General features: G+C 39.4%; 1 protein-coding gene across 1 annotated transcript; it reads right to left on the bottom strand.

The window, feature by feature from the left end:
- Positions 1 to 398: 398 nt before the first annotated feature.
- Positions 399 to 16958, bottom strand: LOC149001584 (polyadenylate-binding protein RBP47B'-like). The gene is made up of 8 exons (XM_089136513.1): positions 16681 to 16958; positions 14296 to 14779; positions 5978 to 6051; positions 5759 to 5889; positions 5334 to 5430; positions 4973 to 5134; positions 759 to 859; positions 399 to 660 (listed from the first exon to the last, which is right to left on the bottom strand). Exons 1-8 carry the CDS (start codon positions 16870 to 16872, stop codon positions 570 to 572), a joined length of 1332 nt encoding a protein of 443 aa, XP_088992639.1. The 5' UTR covers positions 16873 to 16958; the 3' UTR covers positions 399 to 569.
- Between the last annotated feature and the right edge of the window lie 1474 nt (positions 16959 to 18432).

The raw sequence follows: 18432 nt of genomic DNA, 5'->3' as shown, positions 1-18432 counted from the left end.
ATTGTCAACAATTCTCTTTTTCCCCACATTCCACCATAAAGCAGAAGTAGGAACCTCTTGGCTTGCTATGCTAGGTGCAGACAGAATTCTCAAATTCTATTAATCAGTATAGGAAATCGGTACAATAAAGTGGTTTTCCCAAGTGACTACCATGACAATTTCTTTTTCTTTTTCTGTTTCATTTCTATCCATCTCCACAAAGCCAAACACAGCCTTAATCTGATTAAACCGAGAAGGATACTTTGAATGTCTGAAGATGCTTCACCATACAGCGGGGTGAAAAACAGCTCAGGATGTATGTGAGTGCTCCACTAAAACCGAGATGGGATACATTGTTAATCAAGGAAAATCTATTCAAATTTATAGAAAAATTGGCTCCAAATCAAGACAATCTACTGTTTTCTAATGTTTAAACCTTCCAGTGAAGAATTAAAATCTGATTACAGAACTAACATGGGCTTATCTCCCCTCATCTTGGATTTTCCTTTGGTACACCAGATTTGCCTCTTAGAAACTTGTTAAGCACCAAAAGGTCTGAACAAATATTAGTAATGTACAACACCAAGAAGTTACGCCTGCTGTGAAAGTTCCGAAGTTCGTAGCCATAAAGGTCGTCCCACCATTGCTCTTCCATGAATTGCTAGGTAAGATGCATTTAACCTAGCAAAAAACACAAACATGAATGAACAAAGAACAAAATAATCCATGTCATGCTCTGTTCAATGAACTGATAAGACATTTGAAGAGTGCAAACTAACTTATCAACGGCTGGTGTAGCCAAGGGGTCATACAGTTCCTCCCTCTGTTCCAAGGCTGGGACAGCACCTGCCATAGCTGACATTTCTTGAACACCGTCCGCCTGAAATATGCAACCAAAGAAGAAGATTTTCATTTTGATGTCTGGTCTATTAAAACAGTCCGATTACAAATTCGAGAACCAAACTCTTACCCTTAAGCTTCAAGTTTTCAACATATCATCGTAATGAAAATAGGAACTCCAGCAAAGCCGAAAATCTAAGATGCTCAAAAAATATTGGTAACTGACTCTAAAGAACCAGGATCTTTTGCATTGGTCACAATAGATAATTGATAGAATATCATTTTGACTCTGACTCTTCATACATAAGTGGAGAAATATAGTAAACCAAAAATAGAAGTAACAAAAGTATAGTAAGCAGCATACAACAACAACAACAACACAAGACTTATCCCAAGTAAATGAGGTCTGCTACACTGACAAGATGAAATATTTCCACCATCCTCCAGACAAACACTTGGAATGAAATATCAAGATTTCCCTTAAATTGACTCATGTAGCAGATCAGTTGTTTGGGCTAGCAGGAGAAAGAGAATTTTTGAACAAAGTTCTGTGACATCAAGAATCAGAATAAACCCTCACCAAAGAAAAAAGAGAAGGATCAGAGTAAAAAAGTACGGCAAACCTGCATCCCCAAAATTGTCAAAGCATGCCTGTTAATTACTATTTATAATAATCTACTAACGTTTCAACTTTCAAGCTTATCTTATTTTTTTCAACAGACACCCTGCTCCTTGTTTTTCCCCCATCCCTTGTTTGTTGGTCCATTCTTCTAGACAATTTAGGTTGTTCCTTCCCTAGGGGTTTAAAATTTAAATAAACTTCTGTTTTCAAAAAAAGAAGAAGAAGAAGAGAGAGACTCTGCTCCTCCTGTGCCAAACTTTAAAATCATAACGAACTAAATAAACCACTCAAATGGTTGGTGATACTCAACTGGACTGTGGATCTCTGGAAAGATAATGGAATGGGGCCAACATCTCTTTAATAACAATTTTAACTGCACAATGGTCACATTTTCAATTACTAAGAGGGAACAAGATAAAATGTGATCCCAGAGTTCAAAAACCATGTTAGGAATCTCTCAATACTCACTTGTACCTGATACACCACTTATACAATGTCTATCATATGCAGTCGACTAGACACTAGTGCAGCACTGCTTCGCTGCGTGAGCTTAAGATGCATGTGCTACTTGAAATCGAGCAACAGGAATTTCTGATTCATGGCTTTGCTCATCCCAGTCCACATAGTAACTAACCAAATGCCTTAAGTTTGATTCTGTTGCTAACGTTGATATACTGAAGTTGAATTGTGGCTTTTAGTTTAATCTCCACAAATGGAATCTTTCTGGCCCCAGTCAATTTGTGCCATATGAAAATCTCCAAGAAACTGTGAACCTAATAGAAATCAAGAACATCAAATTAGGCTCCTCTTTCAGCTCCATATGGAGCATGGTCAAAAGGTCAGCCAGTCCAAAAGGTGGTGCTATGAAATGTAACAGCGGTTGTGGTGGTGTGACATTAGATGGGCCATAATAGTCTATAAGGAAGTGATGGCCATGCTGAGGCTATCAACACGATTTGTAAGATTAGCAATAGCAATCTTATTTTGATCTTTATAGGAAGTAAGCTGTTAGAAACCTCACTATTGCCTAGGATATGGAGAACTTGCGACTGCTACCAAATGATATGATCCAACGATGTGGCAAAAACATAACTATTCTTAGTATGGGGGAGGGGCACTCAAAAAACCAGATTCTTCAAGGGATCACCTGATATATAAACGGGCTTTGGACACAAAGAAAACTAAGAGAAAGTGAGGAAATAAAGGGAATTAGGGATAAAGGGAAAGGATATTACTAAGAAAGTGAGGACATAGAATAACGAAATATAATCATGGGGGTCAAGAAAGTATCATTTTCAACCTCTAAGCTTGAAAAAGGAGGTGAAACCAGAAAATTTTGAGAGAACAGAAGGCTCCAAGCTACAAAGCAAATCTAAAAGAAGAAAACAAGAATGGATAAACCCATAAAGGACCACCTCCCTGCACAAGAGAGTAGGAAACCAAGGCCAAGCAAAACTTGACCAAACTCTATTTTTCACTCTATTCTTCTTTTTTCTTGAAGATTTGAAGTCAACGGTGAAGTGTGCCTGTCTGCATCAACATGGTAGCACCCCTTTGTAGAATGGGTACTTCTCCTACAGCCATCTCAATCAGAGGGAGTTGAGTGTTCAGTCTAGGGGGCTCCTTCAAAGCCTTCATTAACTCGTGTGAGAGCAGATCATTCAAACCTTAATGCACCCATGGTTTGAGGGCCTTGTTAGGGGAAAAACCCAACTACTCAAATAGGCACCTGCTAATCAAATACGAGAACTATTAAGTTCAATTATTGGAATAATAAGCATGACTACTTCGATAAGAAAATAAGCAAGATAATCTAGTTACAATGGTGTCAGTTACTCCCTACAGAAACATTGCAGCCCCCTCAACCACAGGCTGCCCAAAATGCCCATAAAGATTCATGTATCCAGCCCCCAAGCAGCCCCAAAAGAGCCTAGAAGGGGCCCAAGCCCATCCCAAACAAGGGGGCTAAATGGTCATTTTCACCACTTGGATCGAGTCTATTTAGTAGGATTAGTTCAGAATTATTTCTGGTTTTTTATTTTGGTATTATTTTCTAAATTGGAGTCTTAGTGATTAAGTGTTTCCTTCTTTTTCTTTTTTTTAAAGTTTCTATTTAATAAGAGTCTTTGAGTTGCTCTAAATTAGGAAAGAGTTATTTTCTAATAGGGAGTCCTATTTTTTTGGGTGTTTTAAATTAAGAAAGAGCACTAGTCTAGTAAGTGTAGGTTGCTTAGCAACCAAATTTCCTTATTTGAGTCCAAGCCAGTTGTAGAGGCCATAAATAGCCTAGTTCAATATTCTAAACCTCAGTTGTGGATTAATGAATTGACTGATTGAGTGAATTTCGACTTGGGAGGTCATACGGATCCCTTTAGGACCCTGTGGCTGAGTAGAAAGCTTATCTTCCCCAATTTGATAATTCTGTTCGCTTCTTCATCAACCCACAGTGTACCAGCATTAACAAAGCCTACAGACAGTCAAGCATTCAACTTCAAAGCACTCAAGTAAGTTGCGGCCATTCCCCACCCCAAACTGTAGCCACCATAGCCCCTTTCCCCTCTCCTTCCCATGATTTCCAGTCCTAACTCCATTAGGACTCACTGATCCCCAGCCCCTTTTGCACTCCTTTTACCCTAATTAGAACCACAGTAGGTCCCCTAACCTAGTCCTAACTCTAGAATCTCCAAAGCTGCCCTAAATTCTGGTTTTCAGAATTTCTGCACTTCATCCTCTTCCTTGAAAGTTGCAGAATTTCCAGAAATTCAGAGTCTGATATTTCTCAAGTTCTAATTATCAGATCTGGTTCTGGTTGAAGAACATCTATAGAAAACAGTTCTGGATATTAGAACCAGCAACCCTATCCCTTTCCCCCTCCCAGCAGAAATCCATTCCCAAAACCCTAACCCTATCTGAGCCCCAGTTGACCAAGGACTGGAATTTCCAAATCTGAGTTTGAATTCCTATTAAATTTCAGAGCCAAAATCACAATCCCAGCAGCCTTCTAACCCCTATACCCTTAGCCAAAGCCTCCATAAACCCTAGTTGAGTGTCGGTTCTATTCTAGAAGATCCTAGAAGATTAACCCTAAACCTGGGTTTACATCAAAGATTCGGTACCTCTCTTCACATCTCCCCCACCCCACTTTTATAACCCACCAACCAGCAGTTAGTTATGGTAACCCTCGCTCTCCTACATGTGGCATCCTCTAAAGGGCATATCATTATCCAACAAATAGACAAGAATGAATAAATGAAAATTGAACACTCAATATTTATGCAGGCAATGGTTTAGATGACCTTTTTTTTTTAATGAATCAGTATTGAAGCATCACATATGACAATACATATCTAGTGATAGACAGGCATGTTAAACAATAATAAAATCTGCACTAGAAAAAGGGGGGGGGGGGGTGGAACCAGTAATGGCATCATTTGCACATTTTTAAATACTCCAGAAGAGAAATATTATAAACTGTGATCATGCTAATTATCATTGTTAGTCTCAATCCATGGAGAAGGTCAGATTTCTTGCCTGTTGTGGGTATTGGCCATATCCGGCATATGCACCATAAGAATATAAAGATGGATCTTGAGCAGCTCCATAAGCATAGGCATCATAAGTTTGTCCATAACCATAATAAGCACTGTTCCATTGACTTGGGTCCGGTTGTGCGCCCCACGCACCAGGTTGGTCCTACAATATGATTGGAATAAGATCTATCAAGAGACACCTTGAATCTGTCCCAGTATAAATATCATTTCTTTCCAGTATTCATCGCTTTAAAAAGAATACCCCACCCATGCAACACCCCACCCCCAAAAAAATGTTTGACACTCAGACACTCCATCGCAAGGATCTTACAAATAACAGCATTATCATGATATGGACCCACCGGTTTAGTTGTTGGGCTTTTACCCCATGAAAGGCGAACTATCTGTTGACCAATCATGGTTCCATGCAATCTCTGTATTGCTTCCTCAGCAGATGCCCTACATGAATGGAAAGTGTCAAATAACAGAAAAACATTTTTTCTATAGACGATCTCATATATTTGGGGGGAAATTTTCTATAGGAGTTACAGTATACACTAATTGAGTAGAAATCATGTAAAAGAAAAGGTAAGACTTCCATGTTTCCATCACAAATAAGCTCCAGAATCAAGAAGTTAATCTAACTAAACAGCCACCAAACAGCAAGCTATGAGAAAATCATAAAAAACATGAAAAAAGAGCACCGCATTTTTATCAATCATTTTAAACCTCTTAAGATAAATATGGAACTTAATTAGATTACAAATTTCATTTCACTACAGCATACCGAGCTCCAAATTGAACAAAACCGCATCCTTTACTCAATGGAATCTTAACATAGACAAGCTCCCCAAACTGAGCAAAAATTTGCCGTAACTCTTCCTCTGTGACATTGGGATCTAAGCTACCTACATATATCTGCAATAGACAGATATAGTCAGAGAAAAAGGAGCAGCTACACTGAAAACAGACATAAAATGCCTTAAAATGCACATATTTGGCTCACAGTAGTGTTATTCATATCACTGTCTGCTGGGAACGCCTGCAAAGCTGGTGTGGCGTAGGCTGGTGCGGTGTAGGCTGCCAAAGGAACAATAATAGGATTATAATAAGTTCATTGAAGAAAATAGTACTGATCAAGCACTTGAGAATGAAAATAATATAGCAATTAGGCCAACCAGCAATATGATACAAATAAATGACAATCCAATAGCATGTCAATGAAATGCTCTAAATGAAAGTATATACACGAACATTTTATTTCATCAGGAGATACAACTAAATTCCAACTGCTTGCTCTGGCAAGCATGGTAAAGCTCAAATTTAACCTGAAAATATTAGTTTGACAAGAGGCCTAATCTTTCCCAGTTAAAACTTTGAGCTTTTTGCTGGTGGCTCCTTAAGTGGGGTGAAACTGAAGGCACCTCCCTTAAGTGACAAATATTACTGGTGGCTCACCTTTTTGTTAATAGTGGCTCACACTTAACAAAGTGAATAAGATTCTGTCAACTAATTCAAAATTTGAAAATCAAATGACCAAAATGCCCTTATGTAAGGTGTTATGACCGAATTACCCTCATCACTATCACTCACACTCCCTTAGGTGAGTGAAGGAATTCCCCCTTCACCCATCTCCTTCCTTCACATTGCTTGCCGGAAATCACCCACCATCGCCGGAAACCACCACACCCCCTCCCCCTGCCAGCCACTATCGCCCCCACCTTCCCCCCCCCCCAGGCCGGAAATGCTGGTTGTTGCCAGACTCAATGAATCTCTGTTTTGTTCCTTCTGGAATTTCTTTCAGTACCCATTTCTAGGGTTCCAATCTACCTACCCCTGTTCCCCTTAGTCTTCACAATAGGATCCTCAGTTTCCCAATCGAATCCCAGAACACATCAAACTTTTATGCCCTAGATATAATTTCTGTAGGGAGGCTTACCTGCGCCTCCCTTGACTGTGACAGACAGGCTGATTTTAGCTAAAATAAGCTTCTAACAGCCCCTAAAACCCTACTTTTCGTATCAATTACTCTTTGGAATCTCATTTTGATCCATGGAACCATCTTCTTTTAGGAAAAAGAGCTTCAGTTAGAAGTGGATATGGTGCCTCTTCCTTCTTCTCAATTTCCTGAAACAACCAAAAGTTGGAAGCGTCACTTGTTCTTATTTCTTGGTTCTTTATTATTTTAACTCAAGTACTGAAACAATCTTATTTCTTACTAACTCAGTGTTGACCACCACCTCTTGAGTTTGAAGAAACTGAAGGAGTTCCATTGTATCAGAGTGACAATACACAGTGTGTTCCCTAAATAACAATTTTATAGACTAAGTTATCCAGTTTTTAATCTTCTGATAATAATCATACTCAGATGGGAAAAGATATACTGAACATCTACTGGGTACCTGCAATCAATCATGGGCTGGAAGTTAGATGGTCAGTGATTACTATGCACTGCTTTAATCGCAGTTACTGTTTTCAGCTCCAGAAATATATTCAGACAGATCCTCTGTGTCAATAATCGGGATTGGATCACTCGATCACGATTTTAGCTTCCGGATATTTTAGGGTTTTTGAAGTTGAACCATTACATTTTCAGATTAAAGACGCTTATTCTAGGGTTTCCCGATCAATTTTGACAAATATGATTCGTCCTGTTATTCAAGTTTACCATCCACACTCCACAGTGAATTGAAGAAAAAATTGGCAATGAATCATTTATGGCATTTAATTCAAAGCGTACCCTTCCAGTTAAATTGGTTCAGGCTCATGACCTGTTGCTGAACAGTTACGAACATGTCTCCAGCTTTGTTCCCTCATCCAGAAATCATACCGTTGAGTATATTGGGAGAAATCGTTTCTCTGTTTAGGATTTTGGGTGGGTGATTTCCAGCAGGGGGAGGTGGGAAGATGGGGGCGGTGGTGGCCGGCAGGGGGAGTAGGTGTGGTGGTTTCCAGTAGTGGTGGGTGATTTCCGGCAAGCGATGTGAAGGAAGGAGATGGGTGAGTGACAAGGATGGAGGTAATTTGGTCATAACAACCTACTAAAGGGCATTTTGGTCATTTGATTTTCAAATTTTGAATTAGCTAATAGAGTCTGAATCACTTTGTTAAGTGTGAGCCACCAGTAATATTTGGCACACAAGGGTGGTGCCTTAAGTTTCACTTTCACCACCACTTAAGGGAGCCACCAGTAAAAAAACTCAAAAAAAATTCACTGTTTTCTTGTGGGAGAGTTGTGCCCTTCCACATTTGGATCCTGAATTCGAAAACAAAAGAAAGAACCGAACATCCTATAGAAAGGTTAAATTGCTGATACCATTTACCACCTAAAACACATTTGTACTCGAATTATTAAAAATCAAACTCAATTAATGTAATTTGTTTCTGCACATCATGGTTTTTATTTGTCATAGATGTTGAATAAAATACACGTTCAACAAGGCAGCCAGACTGCCATAGGGAACAGTACGATCAACCAGTTGGGGCATTTTGCTTTCTAGAGAATTCAAGGCTGATTTCAATGAAGTCTAAAACCATCTATAGAACACCTCAGTTAATTATAGCTTGGAATCGTATTAGGAGAAAGGCTTTTATTTCTTTTACTATCATATTTTGAAATTCTTGGTTCTTCCCAGCAACATGGAAGGTGTGTGAAATGGTGAACAAACAATCTAAACTAACGATGGAAATGAAGATATAACGAGGTTACCTTCAACGTCTAGAAATCAACATTGAGAAAAGATCTCAAACCTTCCACTGGCATATCTCCTCTAAGAATTGTCTGATGAAGCCCATACCGATGGACATAACTTTCTGCCCCAGCCCTTTGAAATCCAGATGATATTCCAGCAAGAACAGAACTCAAACAAGCCAGACTGGCCTGCCATATTCTGAATCAAGGTGGTAGAACAGATGTAAGTTCTTATACTAGTTAGACGTTCCAATAGAGAAAGAAGCATCGGGGCTTTGAGACCCAGGACTTTTTTTTTTGGATGAATAAATAATCAATTAAAGACGAAAAACAAATACAAAGAAGGATCCTATGGACAAGGATCAAGGAGGAGAATGGATTTGGGAGTTGAGCCCCCGGGCAACAATAATGAGTCTGTTCCTTGGGGAGTCAACTACCGGGGGGGAGGGACTAGCTGAGATTTTAGAGGATACATCAAAGTAAATAGCATTCCAAATAGTATCTATAGAGCGGGATTTAGAAGTCCAGCGCCGGAGATTTTGCTCCCACCATAGATGATGGACTGAAGCACCAAAGACAAGCCTGCCAATTCGGTCACATATAGAGGTACCCGAAACATTACTCAAAACCCAAGACCAGTCCCGGGCAAACCCAAAAGAACGACGAGAGTGGGGCCAGATGAAATTAAGGGCTTTTCTCCAAAGAGCACTAGAGAAGGGGCAAGAAAAGAACAGATGCTCGATGTCCTCAGTGCTATTCCAGCAAAGAATGCACCTCAGTGCTATTCCAGCAAAGAATGCAATTTGTGTTGACAGGGATATGGCGGGAAACAAGAAAAGACTGAGTTGGGAGGGCAGTGTTTAGGGCTCTACAAAGGGTAAGAGAATGACGGGGGATATGACCTTTGAACCAAACCAAGGGGGGCAAATGGGGGGAGGGGAGGGAGAACGGAAAAGGTTCCAAGCAAAGGGAGTAGTGTATATTTTGGAAGTGGAGGGGAGCCAAATAACTCTATCTTGGGGGAGGGAGAGGATAGGGGGAAGAGAGTTCCAGACTTGCATGAGACTATGATGAGGAGAAGGGACCCAGGAACCATTAGAGATGAAATGCGAGAGGCGGGTAGATTTGGGAATGCGGGTATCATAAATAGAGCGGGGAGTGAAAAGATTGGTAAGGATACCCAACGGATGCCACAGATCTAGCCAGAATGAAGTGGAGGAACCAATGGAGGTCTGAATGGAAATGGCAGAGGGAGAGCATGATGCCTCAGGAGAAGCAGCTTCCTCCATGTCCAGGAAGGATTAGGAGGGATAGGGACAGACCAAAAGGAGTCAGATTTGAGAAGATAAGAGTAGACCCATTTAACCCAAATGGAATCATGATTGGTGACAATTTTCCAAATGAGTTTGAGTAAAGCTGCGGAATTGACTTCTTGGATTCGACGAATTCCAAGGCCCCCTTCAGGTTTGGGCCGACAAATGTTGGACCAACTGATGGGCCGGAGAAATCATACTGATTATTGGCCCTTCCAAAGAAAAGCACAGACGATATAGCCTTGGGGATCGGGAAAAAACCACACCAATAAAGGTAGGAGGATTGGAGCACAAACCGAATGAGCTCCACCCTACCAGCGAAGGATAGAAGCTGGCTTTTCTAGAGTTGGAGACTCTTACAGATATGATCTAACATGGGAGAGCAGTGATGGCGAGAGAGCCTTCCTAGAATAAGCGGGAGACCAAGGTAGACCACAGGGAAGGAGCCAGGCTTGAAACCTGAAAGATTCAAGAGATTTGATCGAAGAGGCTAAGACACTCCAGAAAGGAAGGGGGTAGATTTATTAAGATTGACCCTAAGACCAGAGATGGATTCAAAGAAGGATAGGGCAGAGATGATGGAGGAGATGGATCTATGGTCAGCTTTAGCAAATATCATGAGATCATCAGCAAAAGCGAGATGGGTGAGATTAAGGGCTTTGCATTTAGGTATGGGAGAAATTAGGAGCTGATCCGTCTTGGCTTGGAGGATTCAGGAGAACACCTCCAGAGCAAGAGAGAAAAGGAAGAGAGAGAGGGGGCAGATTTAACAAGATTGACCCTAAGACCAGAGATGGATTCAAAGAAGGATAGGGCAAAGATGATGATGGAGGAGATGGATCTATGGTCAACTTTAGCAAATATCATGAGATCATTAGCAAAAGCGAGATGGGTGAGATTAAGGGCTTTGCATTTAGGTATGGGAGAAATTAGGAGCTGATCCGTCTTGGCTTGGAGGATCGGGGAGAACACCTCCAAGCAACAAGAGAAAAGGAAGGGAGAGAGGGGGCAGCCTTGGCAAATACCGATACGAGAGGGGAAAAATCCTGCCGGAGTGCCATTAGTTAGAACGGAGAAGTAAGGAGTAGAGATGCAAACCTCGATCCAATGGATGAAGCAAGGAGGAAAATCCATTGCGGAGAGAACAACACTAATAAAGTCCCAGCGGATAGAGTCGAAAGCCTTGTGGAGATCAACTTTGAGGAGGGCTGCAGGGGAGTGAGAGGTTCTATCAAATCCCCTGACAACCTCTGCACAAAGGAGAGACCCAGGACTTAATTGCCCAATGAGGAAGGAATGTTATCCTAGATTTGGAGAAACAAATAACAGAGGTCGAAGAAAGGGATTCGGTTATGTAGGCTGCAAGTGTTGTCAAGAAACATAATACGCGGGATAGAAGGAGATAAACGATTGCGTGGGGGAAAAGCGCGGGGAAGAATTCGCAAACATAGGCCACCAGGCACTCAACCAAATATTCAATACATTCTTTTAATCTGCTTTCAATGATGGATATAACTTGTATTTCAAGAGTAGATAAGACTCTATACAAATTTTCCTATGACTCTACCATGACTCTGCTGCTAAGTAGCCATTCCAAGTAAAAGATTAAAGCAAAAGTCCCAATCTTAAATATAAGAGCAAATTGCACTGACACCCCAAAATGGAGGCTTTAAAGCACTGACACCCCACTTTATGTTTGAAAAACACAAACACCCAATTCATTAAACATGGTAGTCCATTCTGTTGTTGAAACCATTAGTCCACTGTTTATTTTTCTTAAATTCCAAAAATGTCCTTACCAAAACCTAAAAAAAAAATGGACCAAATTTATTCTCTCTCCCCACTCGACTCTGCAGCTTCACCCTCTCCACCTTCAGCTCTGGCAACGCCAATGATTTGGTTGTTTGCCACCGATTAAATCTCTGTCTATCTCTCATTCTAAGGAGGAGAACATAGAAATCGACACTGAAACCCCAAGTATTGAAACTGCAGGCATGAATCTGACAAAATTTCCCGGATCTTTTTCTGTTCTGTTTCTTTTTCATTTCAATTCTCCATTTTTTTTCTTCGTACAAGGAGACATGGATGATAATTGAGAGAGCTTTAATCCCATATTCCCACCTCCGTTACCAACTTTAGAGTTCAGAAACGCATTTCAGCAGCTTAATGCTTCATACTTTACTGTTATTGGACAATTGAACCCAACCTGCGAAAGCAAATTTCCAACCACGGAAAGGTCCCGACAAAATACTCCCTGGAACACAGCATAGTATTTGCAGGAGAGAAGAAGCCTAACACGAAGCTCTAGCCTGATGAAACTAAGGTCTGCCCGTCATTCATGGGATGGGTTGCGTTTATAATATCTAACGCTACAGAAGATGATGGAAACATAATCAGAGCGTGGCAGAAGTAAGAGAAAGGCGAGACCTTTCATTGAACTTTCTCTGAGTTCTTGGTCCCTCCAACATCAATCTAGGCATAAAAATCGAGATTTTGTATTTCAAAAGTTCTTGCTGTGCAGAGATAAACAAGTTTGACAATGTGAAAGACTTCATTTTATGATTGGGAAATAAATCCAGGGACTGAATTGTATGACAGGGATTGATCAATAGTTTATCGTTTCAGTTCGACTAACTAAATCCAAGTGAGATGAAATATCCCATTAAATTCACTTGGTGGCTAACAACCAAATCGTTGGCGTTGCCGGAGCCGAAGGTGGAGAGGGTGAAGCCTCATAGTCGAGTAGGGACAGAGAATAAATTTGGTACATTTTTTTCTTTCAATTTTTAGTAAGGGCATTTTTAGAATTTAAGAAAAATAAACAATGGACTAATGGTTTCAATAACAAGAATGGACTACCATGTTTAATGAATTGGGTGTCTTTGTTTTTTAAACATAAAGTGGGGTGTCAATGCTTTAAAGCCTCCATTTTGGGGTGCCTGTGCAATTTGCTCTAAATATAAATAACTAATAACTAAACATTCTACCAAGCCCAAAATTCAATTGGACCTTGTTCTAAAACAGGTTTGAGCCGGCCCATCGAAGCACTCTTGCATCAATATTTCATGATTCAATCCAAAATAAGACTGTACAAATGCTCATTTTGAATTCTATCTGCAAAGTAATTCCCGTTCAGGCTCATCACCGGGTGGACAAATTCATTCAAGTACCATTATTTGTTAAAATAGTCAATAGTAGCCTACATACAACTATACAAGATACCATGGTACAAAATTCGATCGAAATGTGCGAAATTTCGGCAACGAAACTCATGAGAACCGAAAAAAATCCTCAGTTTCGATCGAAACTGTCGAAACTTGTCGAAACTTGGTTCAACCCAATTGGACCAGCTGGTTTATGAGAAGAAAAAAATTCCCAAATTTTGTGAGAAACTTGGGAAACTTCGTGAGAAACTTGGGAAATTTGGTGGAAACTTGGGGCTTTTTCCTGTAAATTTTGTAGCTTTCCCAAATTTTCAATTTTTTTGTTTATTTCATATTTCCCCAAATACCACGACAAAGACCCCCTCCATCAGGACTTCCCTATCCAAAGTGCGTATTCCCTCAAGCTGGTTATCTTAAGCATGTTGATGACCATACTCATAAAGTTACAGTTGTCGATTACCTTAACAACCGTAGGCATAAAATGTCATGGGCATAGTACTACTTAGCTCACAGGATGAATCCACTCTTGGCACTCCTCTTAGCACTAAGTTGTATTTTCCTTTTATTATCAACTATTTTAAAGTTAGAAATTATATATTGAATGTTATGTGCTTAATTAGTTAAGTTTATAATGTACTTTTCGGACAACTCTACATTGAAGTTATGTACATTGAATGACATATCTACATTGATTTTTTTTAGCAAAATACAACCAATGTGTTCTTTGTATTCTAATTAGCTTAAATACAGAAGCCCACCCCAAAATACTGTCTAAAACCTGTCGAAACTTGTATGGAAAAGTCCTCGGTTTCCTCGAAATTTCCCAAGTTTCCACCTAAGTTTCCCATTTTCACCCGGTCGAAACTTGAGTTTCCCTCGAATTGTTTACCATGCAAGATACAATAGGAATACTGAATCTAGAAAGTTGCCAATACACACACACACAAAGAAAGGACCACTCCCACAAACAGCCATACTCCCACACCAACAGACACACTCCCACACCAACAGACACACTCAAACACACCTTCACCACACATAAACAACAGTCATAAAATTATTAGACCCCAAAACAGGTTGAAAACAAATAAATCATTAATTTTGAGTCCACAAAAAGTAATTACTTGCTCCAGACATAAATAGAAAAGAAAAATACCTTTGGCTGTTGGATATTGCTGCTGAAAACCAGTGGTTTTCTTTGGTGTTGCTGCACTGATACGCATTGGCCTGGTTGAACAGTATACCCCATTCATTTCAGTCATTGCTCGGTTTCTTTCTGTCTCATCAGAAAACTTAACAAATCCATAGCCCTTTGAACGGCCAGTATTCGGATCAGTAACGACTTTGGCACCCCTAACTGATGGATATTGCACTCGAAAGGTCTCTTGCAACAAATAATCTGTGACATCTGGTGCTAAATCCCCCACAAAGATGGAATGCTCAGGTCCAGCTTCAGGGCGCCTTTCTCCAATCCCAAAAGAAGCCCAATTCAACCTAAAAGTTTGTTCAGTTCCAGGCATTTGCGTCCCGTTGTATGTTTGTAGAATCTTTTCCGCTGCAGCATGGGAAACAAACTCTACAAACCCATAACCTTCAGGTTGACCGGTGATCTTGTTGCGGATAACTTTTACTGAAATTACCTAAGGAAGGGAGCAAACCACTTTACTACGTTTTGAAAGTGTGAAATCAGTTCATCAGCCATATAGGAGCAAGTCATACCCAGAAATGAAAAAGTAAAAAGATCGAAAATATAACCTAGTAGAGACAATATCTCAAAGCCAGTTGCTCCTAATGCAATTAAACTGTTTTTACCTCCTTTAAGCAAATAATATTTCTTTCACCTTGTTTTTTTTCCTACTCATTTGAGCAGCCAGACCTCCTGCAATATAGTGACAAAGATCCAGTTCAGCTCTGATGTTTTTATCCAGTTTCCCCATGTTTTCCCTGGCTTAACTTATATTTAATTTTATCATCATAGCGCAAAAACTCCACAATATCTCTGTAACCTTGACCATCTCGAGACAAGATGACATATGAGACACAAAAATTGCATAGTTTTGAATAAATCGACCCAAATTTCAAATATTTTGAGAATCTCAGTGAAGTCTCAAATAGCTCAAAAACCTCAACCTCCTTAATAGGCAATTACAAGCTCAAAGTATTGTATTCCTGGACTTGGGAGTCGAGATGTGTAAGACTAGGATGGTAAGGTGTCAATGACTCAATGACTACATACAATTCACTGTACTTGGGTTTGGTCTCTATGTAATATGTATTCTAAACACTTTTACTAAATCTTGAGGTTTGTAGTAGACAGGTCTTGAACTATTTTTCATAGCCCAATAGGAACAGAATAAACTATCACAGTCAGCATAGGGAACAATCCAGACAATCATTCTGCATGATATGCATTGTGTAGTTGGACAAGAAAATGGTAGGTTGCAATGCAATACCTAGTTGGTGGACCTCCAATTTCTTCTTCACACTCTAATCATCATTTTGCTTTCCGTTTTGCTTTCCGTTATTAATGAGCTACATTTTCACCTTGTCTCCCACGATCATGAACATAACTCTTTGTTGTTGTGTTTTATCTCCATTCCAAAATCAGGATATTTAAACTAATGCTATGTCTGTATGGGCATTTGATCAGTTTAATATGTCATCCACCTCATCAACTTCTCCTCAGACAAACCAAGTGCAATTGGAGAAAATTTTAACCTTAGAACTACTGGCATGATATATACACCGTCTTCTATACATTGACATCTTCTTGGGAAAATGTCACACCATTTATTTCTATAGTCAATGCAGGTTATGTAAATTCAGAAACAAGAAGAAATCACCTGCCCAAGTGGCACAAAAGCATTTAGAAATGCGGAATTATCAGCGCCATCCCTTGAGTTACCCCCAAAATTAATGTCACCCCCAAGTTATCCAATTTATCAATCATACCCGCTATAAAGTAAAAATATACCCAAGACACCCCCTGCCATTAGGATAATCACAGTTAAGTGATGATGCAAGCAAGTTAAATATTTCAAAAAGACAAGAATAACCTCAAACAAAAAACCCAAGCTTGACTCATCTTTCATCTCCCTCTACCGTCTATGACTATATCCTCTTGTAATCATAAATCCTCACAAAGTTTGGGAGATACACATCGTGAATAGTGTGTTTAAACCTAGGATGCGGAGCAGGAGTAATATTGAAAATGGATAAGTAAAAACTAATTAAGACTAATGGTGTTAGTAATGGTCTATTTAATAAATTGAATAACTCTAGGGGTAGCATTAATATTAGAGAGTAACAAACTCATGGGTGGCATTAATATTAGAGGGTAAGGGAGTGGCGCTGAAAATTTCCCTTTAGAATTGAAATTCGAAATCCCTAGTAAACAATCAAACGACATAAAATAACTGAGACCAGCAGATAAGTTTATCAAATTATAGCATAGCAAAACGTCAGAGTCCCTATTACAGGAAACCCTAAAACAAACAGAACTCGTAAGCACTTGGAGTTGAGAGAGAGAGAGAGAGATAACCTCTCCAGTGTGCGCGAAGCAGCTATGAATGTAGCTCTCATCGACCCAGAACTGTAAATCACCGATCCAAAGGGTTCTGATCTCTTCGAGGGAGGTAGGTTGGTGATAGGGTTGAGAAGCAGCAGTCCATGTCGCTTGATGATGAGGTTGAGGTTGTGCACTCATCGTCCAGTGCTGCTGTTGTTGGTCCATTCTTCTTTTCCCTGCTTTCTCTTTCTCTCTCTCTCGCTGTAAGGCAAAATTGGAGAGCGCGGGATTAGGAATGTTACTATGCGTTTGGCAACATTTCCGTTGTTCTTATGTAAAATTATTTTTTAATATTTTAGTGCTGATTGTCCTCCATTGAAAAATTGAGCCAACGCAAAACTGTTCTAGCGGTTGAAACCAACATTTTTTAGTGAAGAGGACATGGGTTCGACTCTCGCTGAGACATATTAATATCCCATCCTCCGGCTTAATATAGTCCCTTTAAACCAAAAAAAAAAAAAAAATTTGATAAATCGCTTCTAAAAATATTTCAGGACACTATTAACTCGTTACAAGGGTTTAATCCGGGCCAATTTTATCACTCTCGATTTATGTTCTTTAGTAAAAACATCTTTTTTATGTTCTACAAAAGGCGTTATCCGGACCACTTTTCTGACCGTCCGTGCTTAAAAACAGAAGAACGCCAAAAACACTTTTAAGAACGTTACCATACACACCTTAATTCCTGTGGATCCTTTGTCTCGCTATAAAGCAAAACCAATTTTGGCCCATTTACTAAATCTGGGCTTTAGGTAGTGAGGTAGGCCACCTTGGTATGGATTTTGCCATGTCTTTTTTATTTGCTCCAAGCCTCAGTGTGCTTCTGAACTTTTTAGTGGCTGGGCCTAGTGAATTTGGAAGAGACTTTTTAAACATAAAGTTTTCATTTTTTTTAGTAGAAAGAAAATTTATGGCTGTTTACCCCAAAAAAAAATATATATATATATATATATTTATGGTCTGAAATAAGCAATACAAGCAATGACATCCACATCACACAAGTGTTAAAAGTCATAGTGTGGTATTTAACCAAATTATCGGTATCTATTAGAACAAACACTATGAAATTATAATAAAAAACAAATCTTTCAATAATGTGGTAGGCAAATATAAGATACGTATATATAGATTCCATTCGGATAAACAGGTTGACCCATCAGGTTGGGTCGTACTGTACCTTGAAAGCTTGGGCCAAAACTGGTCATTCAGGTCATCCACTAAAATATGTCGATACGGGTCGATCTTTCAAATCGGATACAAGAATTCGGGTCAAAATATAACAGTTTCCCATCCAGCTGAATCAATCGAGCTAAAGATTCAATGATCTCAATGCAATTGTAAAGCATCAAAGATGATACCACACGTCTTCAATATATTATCACGACCTTGAGCTGCAAGCGATCCGATTCAATGATAATATTGTTCAATTCTAATTCACCGCATCAAGTAAACCTACTTTGCTAGAGATTTTCTTGAAATGGTTGAATCTAGATCTTCTATCCCTATAGAGAGGAAAAATTATAATCCACATAGTTGGGTGACACACGTCCAATCATAAAACAAAATCCTTTGTTTTAAGAAAATTTAAAAAATGTGGGAAGTCATATCTTCTCTCTCTCCTTTGCTAAAAAGAGGGTTTTGTTATTTGGTTATACACATGTTAAGTATCCAACTATCCAACCATGTAGATTGAAAATTTTCTTCTTCATAAATGGATAAAGGATC

The sequence above is a fragment of the Hakea prostrata genome, chromosome 10, assembly GCF_041222555.1.
Source record: "Hakea prostrata isolate BN-2017 chromosome 10, UWA_Hpros_2, whole genome shotgun sequence".
Taxonomy (NCBI): domain Eukaryota; kingdom Viridiplantae; phylum Streptophyta; class Magnoliopsida; order Proteales; family Proteaceae; genus Hakea; species Hakea prostrata.
Note: the sequence above shows the minus strand (reverse complement) of the source record. Positions and strands in the feature narration are given on the sequence as shown.